Source organism: Podospora bellae-mahoneyi, chromosome 2, assembly GCF_035222275.1.
Source record: "Podospora bellae-mahoneyi strain CBS 112042 chromosome 2, whole genome shotgun sequence".
NCBI lineage: Eukaryota > Fungi > Ascomycota > Sordariomycetes > Sordariales > Podosporaceae > Podospora > Podospora bellae-mahoneyi.
The window spans coordinates 4,784,291-4,799,947 of NC_085881.1; the positions used below are offsets into that span (position 1 = coordinate 4,784,291).

The 15,657-nt window shown below is 52.7% G+C and overlaps 6 protein-coding genes across 6 annotated transcripts; 2 read left to right on the forward strand and 4 right to left on the reverse strand.

Moving 5' to 3' along the window:
• Positions 1-1,427: 1,427 nt before the first annotated feature.
• Positions 1,428-3,583, reverse strand: QC761_213270 (uncharacterized protein). The gene is made up of 5 exons (XM_062877061.1): positions 2,783-3,583; positions 2,443-2,657; positions 1,880-2,309; positions 1,767-1,827; positions 1,428-1,697 (listed from the first exon to the last, which is right to left on the reverse strand). Exons 3-5 carry the CDS (start codon positions 1,998-2,000, stop codon positions 1,628-1,630), a joined length of 252 nt encoding a protein of 83 aa, XP_062735715.1. The 5' UTR covers positions 2,001-2,309; positions 2,443-2,657; positions 2,783-3,583; the 3' UTR covers positions 1,428-1,627.
• QC761_213280 (uncharacterized protein) lies at positions 3,190-4,732 on the forward strand. The gene is made up of 3 exons (XM_062877062.1): positions 3,190-4,390; positions 4,463-4,555; positions 4,608-4,732. The coding sequence occupies exons 1-3, from the start codon at positions 4,075-4,077 to the stop codon at positions 4,673-4,675; spliced, it is 477 nt and encodes a 158-aa protein (XP_062735716.1). The 5' UTR covers positions 3,190-4,074; the 3' UTR covers positions 4,676-4,732.
• Positions 4,654-8,208, reverse strand: QC761_213290 (uncharacterized protein). Its single transcript, XM_062877063.1, has 4 exons — positions 6,381-8,208; positions 5,882-6,119; positions 5,642-5,807; positions 4,654-5,569 (listed from the first exon to the last, which is right to left on the reverse strand). The coding sequence occupies exons 1-4, from the start codon at positions 6,391-6,393 to the stop codon at positions 5,438-5,440; spliced, it is 549 nt and encodes a 182-aa protein (XP_062735717.1). The 5' UTR covers positions 6,394-8,208; the 3' UTR covers positions 4,654-5,437.
• Positions 8,209-8,629: 421 nt separating this feature from the next.
• On the reverse strand, positions 8,630-10,618 carry SCL1 (Proteasome subunit YC7alpha/Y8 (protease yscE subunit 7)). The gene is made up of 5 exons (XM_062877064.1): positions 10,058-10,618; positions 9,917-9,979; positions 9,660-9,754; positions 9,386-9,598; positions 8,630-9,313 (listed from the first exon to the last, which is right to left on the reverse strand). The coding sequence occupies exons 1-5, from the start codon at positions 10,062-10,064 to the stop codon at positions 8,927-8,929; spliced, it is 765 nt and encodes a 254-aa protein (XP_062735718.1). The 5' UTR covers positions 10,065-10,618; the 3' UTR covers positions 8,630-8,926.
• Positions 10,619-10,755: 137 nt separating this feature from the next.
• QC761_213310 (uncharacterized protein) lies at positions 10,756-12,015 on the forward strand (the record flags this gene model as incomplete). The annotated part of the gene is made up of 1 exon (XM_062877065.1): positions 10,756-12,015. The coding sequence occupies one exon, from the start codon at positions 10,756-10,758 to the stop codon at positions 12,013-12,015; it is 1,260 nt and encodes a 419-aa protein (XP_062735719.1).
• A 608-nt stretch (positions 12,016-12,623) lies between these two features.
• QC761_213320 (uncharacterized protein) lies at positions 12,624-13,940 on the reverse strand (the record flags this gene model as incomplete). The annotated part of the gene is made up of 1 exon (XM_062877066.1): positions 12,624-13,940. The coding sequence occupies one exon, from the start codon at positions 13,938-13,940 to the stop codon at positions 12,624-12,626; it is 1,317 nt and encodes a 438-aa protein (XP_062735720.1).
• Between the last annotated feature and the right edge of the window lie 1,717 nt (positions 13,941-15,657).

Below are 15,657 nucleotides of genomic sequence, written 5' to 3' on the forward strand. Positions count from 1 at the left end.
CAGCATATTTACCCCTGCATTGCAGCTGGTGCCATTGATCACTCTGCCCACCCCCATCGACAATGATATCGCGCAGGTCTATCCATGCCTCGCCTATAAGTTCGGTCTTCTTGTCGTCGTTGAACACGGACACTTTAAGCTGAAAGTAGTCTGGTGAGTCGTGAACTGTGAATCTGAGTTCTTGATCCCTGTGTGACATGACATGTTTAGTCGAGTTCACCATCCCATCTATCTAGCCTTGTGTTGCTGTGACCCGAAAGATTGAGGGAAACATACCATCTGGGAGTTTGACCGCCACGAATGTCGGTGCTGGTCTTCTTTGCTTCTTTCCCCAGGCGCGCAGCGCAGTAAGGATCTTGTTTTCCAATCGTCTTGCGGTTCGGTAAGTTTTTCGCCCGGTCCACCACCAAAACAAGCGTACCGATTTCTGGTCCATCGGCACTCATGTCTGAGAAGATGCCCGCCGTATGGGCGAGCGGGAGGGTTTTTGTTCTGGTGGACATTTTGCCCTTATTTTTCTGTTTTGTGGCTCTTGATTGATCAAAAGAAGGGATCGGGATTGTTTACTCGAGGGGGGCTTGGCCCAGCGGCTGTTGGTCCTTGTTTTGGGGGGAGGGTGTTTCCAGGTTGTGCTGACGTGCGGTCCGAGGTAGGTGCCCCGCTGACAACGAGGGTCGAATGCTTGACTTCAGAAGTGTGTCAAAAAACAAAAGAGAAACATGAGGTCAGACTGAAGAGTTAGGCCACGACCCAGAAAGCTCAACGAAGGGAAGGGGGGGAAAGAAGGAGCAGGCAGGTGCAGAAAGAAGAAAGCACCCTGATGAGAGAGCAGGTGGAAGCACAAGCACAGGAAGCACACAAGCACAAGCACAAGCATCCGCACGGCAGTGGTGCCGCCCGGGCCCCCCAAACAACCGCTAGCTTGGGTTAGATCGCGCGTCTCTGCGGTGGTTGGGTGGATTCCAAGTTGGGGGATTACGTGCATTTCCACTGGATTTGGGGTGGCTGGTGCGCCCGATACCCGCGTTACCGCGCAAATCCGCGAGGCTGGGCTGATGCCCGGAACAGGGGTTTAAAGCTGTTTCCTGATCGACCTTGCAGTGGCAGCCCCAAATGCTCGCCTCTGATTTGCACCAGCCTCTTTCCCCTTCCTGCATCCCGACATCCCAAGATAAAGAGATTTCAACTGCAGCTTGGAACGCAACTTTCCTTTGCATCTGTTTCCAGGTTGTTTGGTTCTTTCTCGGGTTATGGCGTGTCACAACTCGTAAGCAATCTCTGTCTCCCAAGCCATCTTGTTGACGTCTTGAACCCCACCTTGATGTTGCTTTTACCAAGAATCCACGATCTTCCCGAAACAAAACCCCACAACTGGAGAAATCAGGAACCGGATTTCAGCTCTTGTCATGTCTCTCGAGCTGGGGTCACCACTGTAAAAGTATATGTCACATGAGCTATTTTTCCAGGTCTATATAATACTTGAAGACAGGTATATCTGATCACTGTTGTGCTAGTCTTGCTTGGGTGCTATGGTAGCTACAAATGAAATATCGAGGAGACTCGAGGTTGGATTATATTTTACAAGATTTCAGACACGCTAATTTCCAGCTTTCCCACGTGTAGCGGTTTACATGTTGTTGAGGCGCTCCTCAGCAGACTTCTTAGCCTCGTCAGAGACATTAGGGTTCTTCATGGTCCTGTCCGGCCAAACCACCGTTAGTTGCCGTGTTTCGGAACGCGCGCCTCGGATGCAACGGATCACTTACGCCTTGAGACCACCGGCAACGTTGCCTGGGTTCTTGTCCTTGGTGTCGCTGGCCTTGGGGACTACACGCGTGATTAGCAAGAGACATCGGGTGTTCATGGAGAGCACGCATACCGTCACCACCGTTGAACTCGCTGTCGAGAATTTTTTGGGAGTTATCCTTGGACTCCTTGGAGGTGTTGGGGTTGTTCAAGTTGGCCTTGTGGCCGCCGGCGATCTGAGCATCAGTAGGCATCCTGAAGGTTGGTTGATTGTATGGAGAGATTGCGTTTTGTGTGAGGGGTGATGAGAATTAGTGTCTGGAAGGTGGGATCTCCCCCGGTCATATATCAACAATACTAGTTGATAGCACGATGCGGCTTGCTCGCTCAACGGGTGGCTTTGTCGTGTAGAGCCAAGCTAGAGCTCACTATAGGCTTGGGCATGTTTTCTTGACGCAAGGTTCCTTGATCGGGATTGTAGAGTAGCACGTCGTGGACAAAATAACGGGCACAGCAAAGTAGGTCAATTCGGGAGAGGAGTCCGAATCAAACTTGAGTGATACCTAGTTAAGATGCGTTAGAGATGATTAGTTACTAGGGCTCGGAAGATAGTTAATCGATCTTAACGAATAGTTAAAGAGGCCTATTCATTATTTAATGAGGTATAAATTAATGGCCATCACACGTTCTACTAACCTAGAGTACCTGCTATTTTTGTCCAGGACATGAGTAGGCGCTTCGAAAAGAGGACGGTGAGAAATGGCCGACGTCATGGGCAAAGCCGGAACATGATGTCGAGATCCAGCGGGCGCTTTGCCATGGAGTCCACCGGACCCATGCAAACATCCGTAGTTGAAGCTAAAATCGATCGCTCCAGGGGGGATGGTTCTTAGATCCAGATTCCCGCAGATCTACAACTCCACGTCAATAACTAGACCGAGCGAAAAGTTCCCAACCTTGAACCGTCTTGCACCAGCTTGACGATTCTGAAGCTAAGGACTGATGATGTCAGAAAAAGGGGTTCAGGAACGCTAACACAGATGTCTGTCTTTAGGAGAACAGCAAGTTCGTCATGTAACGTCAATCATAAATCTTTGGTGGCTTGAAGCCCGAGATATTCAGCTGCATCTTCAAAATCTGGATGACTGCCAAGACGGCTTCTTTGAAACAACAACTATATAGGGGCAGGGTGTGTGCTTAATAGCCGATGCCCTGCTTTCCGATCTTGCATCATGTCAGCAATCAGTGAGTGATCTTCCCACCAGGTGCCGTCGTATTGGGTGCAGCAGAGTTGACTATGTACAATATATATGTATGAGAAAGGTAACGAATGGGAACAAATGGATTTTTTGTGCAGGCCATCAACTCCAACAAGAGTCATTGCGTCCTCTGTGCGTCTGCCAGTGGTGACGAGGAACTTCTTCAGCCCTACAACAAGCTCCACTGGCTGATGGGGAAGGCTAGAAACTTGGCGTTACGTCAATAGCGTCCGAGGTCCAACCTCGCGGTAACGTCCTGTCAATCAAATTTGTCGTGATAGAATGCTTACTTGCCTTCTGTCGTCTCGGTTGAGGAACAAGACCTCAGCTTTTAGCATTCATCATGAAGCGAGGACATCCGGACGTCCCGACGGTGAGGACACGCCAACCGTGACTTGTGGAAAGCTGCGTCCAGTAGGGAGACACTGCAGCGTTGTGAGCCCCTCGGGCCGAATCTTCAGGCTCAAATATGCTGTCGATCTTTGCAGATTATGTGTCGGTAAAGAAATCAGGAACTTTGGAAGTTCAAAGTCGACGCAAAACTCTTTGGATGCCTTGTATCTTGAAGCCCAAAGAACATTTACAAAAGAAAAGTTGACATCGGACAATAAAGCCACGCTATTCCCAATCAGAACATCTCCACAATTTAGCGCCGTTGTCTTATCGATAAACCAAAAACTAAGCCACAGTCCCCATCTCAACGGACGCGGCGCTACTTTCCCGTTTCAGCGTTTCCCCCGTTTGGTCACCACCTGTCCACAAGGCTGAGAGCCGAGTTATTGATTTTTGTCGTCACCTGCACTTGCCCACTCTTGTTGATTTGCTCGTGTGTGGTGCATATTCAGCTCCAAACTGTCGGGTCTCCGCCTTGCGCCCCTCTCTCTAACAACCGTTTTCTAGGAGGCCGTCCGGGGTAATTGGCCGATTCCCCACGTGCTAGGCATGTTGTTTCAAGACTTTCAAAACATCACATCATCATCAACAACCTAAAACACACCCAAGCCGATTCTAAAAATACCTCCCACGTGGCTGGCAGAGCAAGGTGGCGATTTCACTCGGTACCTACAACATGGCTGCCTCAGACATCCTCCTCTCTGACAACCCAGAGCCGAAACCTCCGGTGGTCAACTACGTCCTCTCCTTTTTGCTGGTGGGCATAGCGTGGGGGTTGACGACACCCTTCATCCGCGCCGCGGCCCGCTCCCACTCCCCTCCACCCCACCCGCTGCTCGAGTCACGCTCTGTGCAGTCGAGTGTGGTGAAGCGGAAGGTGCTCGGGGCCTTTTTTGGTGTGATGGACCTGTTGAGGAACCCGAGGTATGCGGTGCCGCTGGTGCTGAACTTGACGGGGAGCGTGTGGTTCTTTTTGTTGATTGGGAAGGCTGGTATGTGTCACCCCCCCTCCCCTCGTATGGGAAAGGGTAGGTGGCTGGATGGTTGCTGATAGGATGATACAGAACTGAGCTTGACGGTGCCTATTGTGAATACCTGTGCGTTCTTGTTTACCGTGCTGGGTGAGTGGTGGGTGGAAGGGAAGGTTATCAGTCGTGGTAGGGCTTGTTGCTATATTCAACTACGGCCAATAGCTAACTTGTGTACCAGATACCTTGATTGGCATGTTTTTATCCGTGGGTGGAATTGCATTGTGTGTACAGAGCAAGAATGTTTAGATTCGTTGATGGTAGTTGGAGTACATGTATTATACACAGTCGAAGAGATTTAGCGTATCATATTGAAGCCACTTAATGCAAGACTGTTTTGCAATTCAACAACTATTTTCCTACGCTGCTCCCGGCAGCTCGTAGGGCCCTCCCTTTTTTGGTATCCTTTAACGTCCCCTGACAAAATATGCTGTGTGTATGCATGTATGACCATCCAACCCACCCGCAAGAAGCTCCTGTTCCAGACAGAGCTCCAAGCCAGTACCAAACCATTCAACAAATATGTACAGTTGAACTTTTTAATAACCATAACGAAACGACAAAAGAAAAAGAATAAATCCAAAACGGGGAAAATAAAACCTGTATCCCTGCGTGTGCTGACCCGTGGTATCTTGTAATCCAATGTTTTAAAAACCCCAAACAAAACCTGGAATTCATCGAAAATGTCGCCCCAAAAGAAAAAGAAGAAAAATGTTCAGAGGGAAAATGACCTTCCCCCCCATGATGCAAAGAAGAGAAGAAGAGAGGAGATAATTATTTTTGTGTAGTTGATGACTCGCATCGTATCGTGTTGTTGTTGCCCCCCTTTTTGGCCGACGGAGAATTTGGCAAGGGGGGCCCCCGGGGTATCGATGTGTGTAAACATTAAGTTTTTTTCTCCCATCATGGTCGTGGTTTCGTGAGGCATGGTGAAAAGATCGTCGAGTTGAACCGGCCGTGAACCGTGATGTGATCAGGTCGTCGTCGTCGTGACAAGTCGTGAATTAGGGATTAAGCTCTCCGAGTCCGAACCCACCGCTGCACAGCGCGGAGGCTTGGGTCTTCGTCTACCCAGCGGCCCATGGTCATGTCGGAGACCTGAAGCTCCGAGTAGATGGCTTCGTCGGTGATGTTTGCGAGCTCCTACTTTTTGTAAGTTTTTCTGAGGGGGCAACAGGAAAAGGAGAAAAAAGAAACAGTGAAAAGTAGACGTACAGCACGCAGTTGTTGGTCGCAGGCCCTAAGTTGGCTCTGGTTGCCAGAGTGAGGCCTGCCACCCATAAGAATCTGATCCCGCCATTCGATCCAGCGCTGCACAGCAGCCTGACGGAGATAGATCTTTTGGCCTTCGTGACGGCGAGCGTAGGCGTCAAGGAGGACTCTGTTGGGTCCATGACGTTAATATCAAGAAAAAGGGGAGGACGGATAACCAAGTTTGGAGGACGAGAAACCTACTGCTTAAGCTCGGCCTTGGCCTGCTCATCCGCACCACCACTCGCGCGGGGGACTGTGATGTCGGCAGCGCAGTTGAGAATGTGCTGACCATCAAGAGCGCACTGGCGAAGTGCTGCCCATCCCTCCGTGTAGTAGTCATCCATGTCGGTAGGGTTGACCGGGGCAGCAGCAATGTAATACTGAAGAGTGCGAAAGTCGGAAAGCAACTCGGCCACGCGGGCGGTGCGGTATTCGTTGACTGGAGCTTCCCGTTAGTCTCATAACTTCCTGAGGAGTGGTGGCCTGCCAAGGTGAAGATCGCTTTTCAGCAAGCCTCGTCGGGGGTGGCGCCTCGGTTGGATTCATGGGAGTGGACGATGGCTTCCCGAGGGATACTGTCGTAAATTTCCGATGACGCACAAGCCCATCAGAGGGGGTGGGCATTGTGTTGATAGGGCTTAGGCTTGGGTGTAGGGGGTAAAAGAGGGGGGGTGTGGGTGCTAAAGGGCGAGCAACATACGTCCGTCAGACATGGTAGCGGTCAGGTTTTGGAGAACTGAAAGTCGAGCGTGGAAGAAGGGCGAATATATAGGGTCAAGGAATGATTGAGTTCGATGGCAAGAACTGCTCGTTATCTCGAACTTGGTGAAAAGCAAGGCAGGAGTGAGAAAAAAAAGATGGTTGATGCTGGGAAAACAAGGAAGGCCAGGAGGATGGGAGTATGCTGCACTCTATGCAAGACACAAGAGATATCAAGTCTGAAAAGAGAAGAGATTGGCGGTCAATCGCTGAGTGAAGGTGATGATGGCTTGGTGGTGTCCTGTCGACGGCAACTGGGGCGAACCCCATTGACTTTATGTAGATGTCTCGACATGGTGGATATCAAACCGTTGAGGGGATCAAGACCAAAGACATCGCAAGGAGGACTCCGAATCAGAGTTCCCCCTAGAGGTACGTATCTTGGACGGGGTCAATGTGTGTGAGTGTGTGAGTGCGTGAGTGAGATGGCAGCATGCACGTTGTCACGATAAACCCGGGACTAAGTCCCGGAGTATTTCGACAGCATGACTACGTCAAAGGCTTGGGTAAGTCTATACCCGCAGAGAGGACAGATTAGATCATCAGCCGCTTGATGCCCAGCCTGCAGGCCGGTGCCCTGTCGCACGAGGAGGGAGATGCATCGCCATGTTAGTGGAGGAGAGGTTTGATGGAGGTGGAGTGTCGAGATGCTACGTCGATTTCCTGCTATCCATGTGCCTTGCATTCCATTCCTCGTAGGGATAAGGCCCCTACCTAGCTGGGCAGTGTTGTACCGTGAGTCCACCCCCCCCTTTGTCCGTGATACCGAATGAATGCACGGCCTTGAACCTCCACTTCCCCCACCGCTGCAAGGCCTGAGATGTGAGAGGCTGGAGAGGGACGATGGAGGCAGCAGAATGACGGCGGCACACGGCTGCAACGGTGTGATTTCAGACAGGCCCTGGTCAGGCTGGACAAGAGCTGCAGGTCCAATGCAGCCTCCTATCGTTTGGGCGGCATCTCACGGCCAAAGGCTGTGGAAATGCCTTGAAGGGTTCGATATGGGACAAAAAGAGCCTCTCGGGCCCTGTCCTGGTGGCTTTGGATGGTTTGTGCACCGTGATGTTGACAGGGGGGTCCCCGAAACGGCAGTTCTAACGAGTATTCAGCGACGCCACAGTAGATGGGCTAAACCGCTTTCGGGCCTCCCCGGTGATGGCCAGAACGGCCAGAACTCTCCGTGGAGGCAGCTTGCTGTGGCTCAAGACTTCGGCAGCCAATGGCCTTCCTAGCCGTGTTGCCCAACAACTCCCAACACCGTTGCCGAAGCAAGCTGAAGCAGCAAAAAACATCAATGGTGCAGTTTTGTCATTCGATTCCTGGGCCAAATGTGAGCAAGTGGGAGGGACCGTCTTTCTTGGATAACCGTTTTTGGACTTTCTCGAAGTGTCTCGGACTGGTGATGACGCTGTTTTGCGGTGTGAGGACGGGACGAACGGCAGGCGGCGCCGTTGAGAGAGGCTTGAGAGGCTTGAAGCAGCCTTGGAGGGGATCCACGACCCCTCCTTCCATCCGCCAAACGGGAGACGACTTTCTCGCCAAGTCCATGAAGAAGGCTGCTTGTCAGCTTCTCAGGGCCCTCTGGTCGACCTGCAGCAGCGTGCATCGACCTCTCACAGTCCTTCCCACGCACCCGGATAACCTTGCCCCCATGAACTATGCACTCATCGTCCGAACTCTTCTGCCACACTAATCCCCAACATGCCTAACCCGATCCCACGCACTCGGGTAGAATCCGAATTTGAGAGGCAGCTTTGTGGGTCCCTGCATGTAATTCCAAGTTGAAACCGACCAGAGTCGAAACGTCGATGAGGACCATCCCCAGATCCTGGCCGCTTTGCTGGCGGCCCAGAAGCCACACACAAGAGCCGCTTGTTGACAACCGCACCAGTGGCATCTATTCCCGCATCTCCCGCCGTTGCTCCCGTCCAGGTTGCCACAGCGTGGTTTGGTCCGCGTGGGCCGCAGGAATAGGTAACTGCCCCGTCAGCAAAAGCAAAAGCATCTTGATGCGGTCACTGTCCGCCCAGTTGCGTTGAGGGTCTCGGTTCAGAGGCACGAAGCTAGTGGGTAGATATCTGGCTGTTTCACACCGCAGCACGCACCCACAACGAGCAACGTCTTCAGCCTTCAAACGGTAAGCCACACTGGATACGACACAGGGCACACGGCTACGAGGCTACGCCCATTGTGACATGGTTGAATCTTGAACCGGTCTATTTTAGACGCTCTTTCCTGCATGCTGCATATGATAGATTCTATGGCACGAGTGAATGAACCGTAGCACAAAACAACGCGCGGGATGTGGATATAGGGGGTCCAAAAACCTCACCGTATCATATCTGATTTCTTGTCTACTCCCCCACTCCCTCACTCCCTCAGCCTGACCTTCCAAGAGCCCACAGCGAATCAGCACCTGGCATCCTGCCTGGTCGGCCGCGGCACTACACCCACTTTCCCCCGAGGTAGTATTTTCTCTCCCTCACCTCAGTCCTTCTCGGCGATAGCCTGTAATCTGTCGTCGATCTCATCCTCTGTAAGTGTCCTGAACCCAGGGTATGTGCCTTCCTTGCCGTCTGGGCGTGGCCCCCCCACAATACCAATCTCAATCTCGGTCTTCTTGAAGTCCATGCTGAGGACCGTGCTCAGTGTTGTGATTGCAAGCTCAACAACCTCCTTCCAATCACCGTCCGCATAATCCCGGTTCTTGAGCTTCTTCTCGAGATGATTGAGCGCCTCCTGCTGCTTGGGACCCGCAGCTGTGCCCTTGTAACCGATATAGTAACCGGCGGGGTCGCACTTGAATAACTGCGGCCCAAACTCGGAATCGAGGGAGATCAGCGTCACAGCGAGGCCATATGGGCGCATGTATGCCTAGCAAGGATGTCAGCTTCGATATTCCAATATTCCCCTGCCAAGGCAAGTCAATATTTCCCGTCGTCATACCCGTTGAGTGTACACTTGACTGATATTGGCAAGTCTCTTGGCCAGAGCATCGCATGGCATCTCATAGCCAAACTTGTATCTGAACTCGGCCGCTTCTGACTGGGCACGCTGGGAGAACGCTCGCGCATCTGCGATGGAGCCGGTCATGACGCAACCAACCGAGGGCGAGATCTGGAAGATGTGTGTGACGGAAGAAGGGTCGATGAGCTTGTCCTGCACCACGCTGTTAGAGCTGACCGGCTAGGCAGCAGAATATCGGTTGCTTCTGACGTACTGGAACCTTCTTCTGGGACAGGACAACAGCGCAGTCCTTGCCCCTGACGCCAATGGACATGATGTTGGCGGCTGTGATGGCCTTGAAGGCATATTCTGCAGGACATCCCTTTGTCAGTCTCTCTCCTACTCAGACGCAACCAGTCCCCATTTCCAATTCTCTCAACTCTTCGACGGCTTCCTCTCCTTGGTTCCTCCTCGTCTACTGCCCTCCTTCTCCCCTTGCCCCTCCCTCTCGGCTATGGCACTTGTACATACCAACTTGGTACAGTCTTCCTTGGTCGGAGAAAATGGTAATGTGTCGGTCGTAACCAGCGTTGCCTGCGCATCAGGTGTTAGCCAGGACCAAAGTGGAGCTCGAAGCTCGCCCGACAGCGTCGCAGCTGGTAATCAACGTACCCGCCATCTTGACCGATGTGAGCTGATGAAAGCTTTATTGAAGGATTGTGTGAGCGAATGGGAGGAGGACGAATCGGTAGATGCGCAATGTCAGAAGATCGGGCAGTGGTGGTTGTTTGGTGGTGGTGGTGTTGGTGTTGAGCAGGCGGCAAGGAGCTTCGTTCGTCGTTGCGGTTGGCCTGGCAGGGAAGCTCCAGCTGCCCATCGACGCGTTGCTCTGCTTGCCTGGAGAAGGCTGACGGCCAGCTGTTGCGGGCGGTCTGGCTGCCTTGAAAGTTAGGCATTAATAGAAAGCAGATCTTGGCTTAAGCGTCATGGCTGGGGCCCAAGCTTCAATGGTAGTGGGGTTGCCCCACATTCTTAACTTCTGCTCTGTTATCGGGCGCAAGACCCCTGTATTGGGCGCTGATAAGCACTGGCGGAACAGAAATTTGCTGCAGGCTGTTTCTCATTCAACTGGCAGCATCGACACAAACACCCAATAGAACTCACGACATCGCCAAACGGCCCCAATATTTCTTGCATTCAGAAACTCTTGGGTCTCGTTGAAAACAGCGCTACTCGGCTCAATTTGCACTTTTGCCGTTTCTGTGGGAACCCGCGCCCCTGTCCGTCCTACGTCGTCTGTCTCGGTCCAGGGCTTTTTTTTCTTCACCTCGGTCGACACCTGTTTGCCTGCTTCTTCTTTGCTGGCCAACATGTCCGCTCGTGTCCCGGCCTGGAAGCGATTGGGCCTCAAGCTCAAGGGAGCATCTGACGAGAGCCCTGTCTTGAGCTCAACCGGCCCCAATGCCAATTCCGCTTCGCAAGTAAACAGCAGCCCTGTGAGCGCGCTCAAGAGAAAGCAACCACTATATCAGTCGCCGGCCAACAGCTATAACAGCAATTCGTATGTGCAAACTCCCAACAAGAGGTTGCGAGCCGACGAACAAACACCTGGATCACAAAGAAAATCTGTGTCCTTCACAGCGGACACCAAGAAGACATCCGTCGAACCAGCAAAGAAGAAGGCAAAGAAAAAGAAGGCCAAGAGGCCAGCGCAACCTGTTGCCAAACCCGAGACGAACCTTGAACCATCCCTCGATTACCTTCGCCAGTGGCACACTGCGCGCGACTCGTGGAAGTTCAACAAGAACCACCAGACATTGCTCATTAAGTATCTCTTTGACGGCGACAAGATCCCGTCAGCCGATATTCCAATTTTCTACCAATATATCAGCGACCTCAAGGGAGGCGTGCGGACGAGGTTACGAGAGACGGCGGTGGAGATCAAGAAGAAAGATATGGAGCAGGGTGTCAGCGCTTTCCCTGCCGACACCAAGGACAAGGCCACCAAGCAGACAGAGTACGAGGAGGTTATCTCGCGATTTCTTGAGGACCTGCAACAGCATCAAAAGCAACGTCAGTCTACTGGTACCAATGCCAATGGCAAGCGCCCATTAGAGGAGGTACAATATGTCATCAGAACCGTGGACCCTCTGGTCAAGCAGCGAGCACTGAGGCGCATTCGCGCTGAGATCGTGGCCGTAGAATTAGCGTCGGACAGTGAGGAGAGCACCACAACATCGACAGCCGCTGCGTCAACTATCACTTCCTCTTCGTCATCGTCAGGACAGGAGAATGCAGTCGCAGATAAGAGAACACGCAGTGACGATGATTCACAGCAGCCTGCCAAGAAGCGCAGACTGAGAAAAGTACGCAATATCAGCGATGATGAGAGCAGCAGCTCGTCCGAGTCGGAAAGTGACAGCTCTGACGACGATGACGATGACGATGACGAAGATGAGAACATGGCGGATGCGCCGAATGGTAAGGAGGATGAGGAAACGAGTAGCAGCAGCTCGTCCTCCTCCGAGTCTTCATCAGAGGATGAGTCTGATGATGAAGAGGAAGCAGATGATGGGAGCGATTCTGACAGCAGCGAAAGTAGCGAGAGTAGTGAGAGTGATTCGGACTGAGCGTCTGTCTTGTTTAGAGGTTATTAGCCAGATGGGTCAAATTTTGTTACGGTCTGGTCATCATGTACATCATAAATGTGCTTCACAGCATGGCGGACTGTTACTCAAGCTAATTCAGCACTCGGATATGGTAGATCAATGACAACTGAATTTCTAATGTCACAGGGTGTCTCATGTAACAGTAAAATAGAATACCATAAATAAAAAGAGAGTCGCTGCCACCCAATGATGTTTGCGCTGTACAGTGTAATCCTGTACCTGATGTTCAAGACGATGCCACCCGCCACTTCTACCTACTCCTCTTTCTCGGCCATGACAAGAAGATTGAAATAAATGTACGATGGTCCCGCAACGCCTTGCTACAAAAATCGAAAATCATAAAAGCAGACAGCCTACCTAATGCTGCGCATAAATACCAGAATACCTCCCAATCCGCTCTAGCTCTGCCCTTGGGTCACGCCAACCCCTGATCACCAACCGACGTGCTCACATGATCCATAAATGCAGCTGCTCCCCTCTCTTGTATCCAAAGGAAGATAAACTCATAAACATCGTTGCCTTGACCAGCTCACATTGACTGGAAGCCAGAACAGAAAAAGAAAAAAAAATCATGCCTCCTCCATCAGACTCCCCACCTCAAGAAGTCCAACACACTCTCCCCGATCCATAACAGCGACAATCGCATTATCCTCATACTGCCCATCCCCAAGCGCAACCCTCATCCCCAGCACCCACTCGGCCGCCTTTTCCACGCTCGAGTCGGCAGCAACAGGCACAAACTCCTTCTTGCTCGTCACCAGCCACCCCTTCAGCTCCTCCAACCCGGTCACCAGATCCGCCGAGTCCAGCTTCCTGATCCGCCTGGGGGAGATAACATCCCCGGTCTGCAACCTCACCCACCCGGAAGGCGAGGCATAGCCCGCCCTGAGCACATCCGCACCCGTAGCCGTCTTTTCTGGGGGGGTATCCAGGAGCGGAATCATCTCCATTCGCACCGCCAGTTCCCTCGCGCTCTTTTCACTCGAGCTTGGCTTCCTCAGTGCAGCCCCGATCGCGCCGCCGGGGTGATTTTTGGCAAACACGCTCGCCACGCTGGGGTGTAGCTCCCTGCTGGCGACGATTGCGAGCGCATCCCCTACCGTCAGCGCCACCGTCGTGGAGGTTGTTGGTGCCGACACGCCAAAGGACTTTGTCTCTGGCTCGTGGATCGGTGCGGGAAGAAGGATGGTGTCGGGGCGGTGCTTGATCAGCTCGCATGTTTCCGGGCGGGTGTGAGACGTCAAGAGGATGAGAGGAAGTGACTTGTCGAGGTGGGGAAGAAGCGTCAGGAGCTCGGGGGTTTTGCCGGAGAAGGTGATCAGCAAGAAGGTGTCGCGGGGGCCGATCTGGCCCAGATCGCCGTGGAGGGCCTCGGTGGGGTGGAGAAAAACGGCTTGGATGGCGAGGGAGTTGAAGGTTGCGACGAGCTTCTTGGCGATGTGCCCTGACTTGCCGACGCCTATTACTACTATCTTGCCGTCTGTCGCTCGTCGGCTGTGGGAGTGGTGTTGGTGGTGGGGGTATTTGGGGTGGTTGCGGCGGGTGATGGCCTCAACGGCGCGGTTGAAGCCTTCGCGGGCGAGACGGTCGGTGGAGTAGAGCGCCGTCAGGTTCTGCAGGGCAGTGGTCTCGGTGGAGAGGACGTGGACGGCGTTGGAGAGACGCTCTTCGACGGCGAGCTTCTCGTCGGCGACGGCAATGGCCGGCTGGGAGAGGGAGAGGGCCTCGATCGGCATGCCATTGCAAAAGTCATCGTCCTCGGCGGGTGTGATGGGGGACGGAGGGGACAGTGGGGGGATGGTTGAGAAGGTTGGAGGCATCTGGCGGAGGAGGTAGACCTCGCTGTTGTGGACGGGAGTGCGCCCGTGCTGGCGCTGTTCAACCATTTTGCCGCAGTGTTTCTTCTTCAGTCCTACAACGAGCGCACTTGCAAAACTCCCTCTCCTGCTAGACAATTCCTCCCTTCTTTTGCCTCTTATTTTTTGTTCCCACTGTTTCAATTCCTTCTAGAACTGTTTTTCTTTCGAATCGGCGCGAGTCGCTCGTGGGCCACGGCTCACCGAATGCCTGGGGTGGAGAATTGGACTCGGGTTTCCACGGGTCTGGGAAGTACCGGTAAGGGCACCCCTTCGAAAGGATCAAGTTTGCCACTGGCACAACTTTGACCAAAAGGTAAAGCTTGAGTGTACCGAAGGAGCGGTAAAGGGATGAACTTCTTGTTCTGAAAGAAGGTGAGAGAGTCGGTCAATCTATCGACCGAATTGCTGACGATGTCCGTCTGATCCGTTCTATCCGCGGTATTATAATCGCCCCGAAGTCTTGATCTGTATGTGAAATGGTGGGGATTTGGTGGAGGGGTACTTTGATGTTGGTCCCTTGAATACGACGTCCGTTCTCGCAGGTGTGTAAGAAGAGACAGGTGTGTAAGAAGAGACAGGTGTGTAAGGAGACAGGTGTGTAAGAAGAGCCAGGTGCTGTGTAGACCAAGAACGGAAGAGAAAAGGTCAAGGTGGGAGAAAAGAAAAATTATTAGTTAGAGGGAGGAGGGCATGGTTATGACGGGGCAACGCAAAGCCTCAGTAGGTATTTGTGATCCTATCATTCCCGGGGCCCTATTTTCCTTCCAAAAATGGAGCCGTTTGATGTCAAGGGACAACCTAACGAGTTCGTTCTTGGGTTGGATCCCGAGGGGAGGCAAAGTGTAGCGATCTTCAGGGTTTGGTATCCCTCCAAGATCGGGAACTTACCCTGATGGGCAAACGAACCAGGGAAATCAGATCAAAAATACCCCAGCAGCGCTAGCCGCAGTTCTCTCTGCCTTTGTGCGGCAGGTGTGTGTGGTAGCGGCCCATTATCAGATGCATGGAGATGGATTCAGGTGGGTGGATTGGGGGGGAGGGGATGGATGCTTGGATACCCACTGCCACGGTTGAGATAAATTGCTTCCTTCAAGGCTTTTGCTGCTGATGAATCAACGGACGTGGTGGGATGGCGGGGCTCTCCAACCTAGGTTGATTTGGCCCGCGTCTGCACGCGTGTTTAGCATATGTTTTCTACGGGTGGCGTGCATGGGGGTCCTCTTTGGCAAGTGGTTGCGCGAGCTTGCGTGATTTGCCCAAGCCATCCTATACATTCTTTTTATTCTCTTGTTCTCTATAACTGACCTCGTTATGTGTGCCGCCCATCCGTATTTCACCGCCAGACTTCCTGGCCTTCTCTTTTGGGCATTTATTCTGTAACCTGGTGGATGCTGCCGAGGCGTCCTATCTATAAGATCAGGGTTAGATAAGGCAAGGGGATTTTGCCGAGCGGTCGGCGCGGGGAATAGCCCCGAATGATGTCGGTGGCAGCCTGTTCCGTTTTCTGAACCCTTTTCTCTCCGGGCTCCGATCGTTCGGCCCCTTTCTCCCTAACGCCGAGATCTGTTCCGGTTGACTGGATCGGTTGGAATTTGCTCTGATCTGAGGCACTGGGGATCTTACCATCAATCACGTTGATGGCCCTGACGCAACCATCTGCTGCCTGTCCTCCATCGATATGCTCTACTAGGTACGGTGACGCTCAAGATCTTGGTTTTGGAAGTTTGCACTTTACAGCCAGACG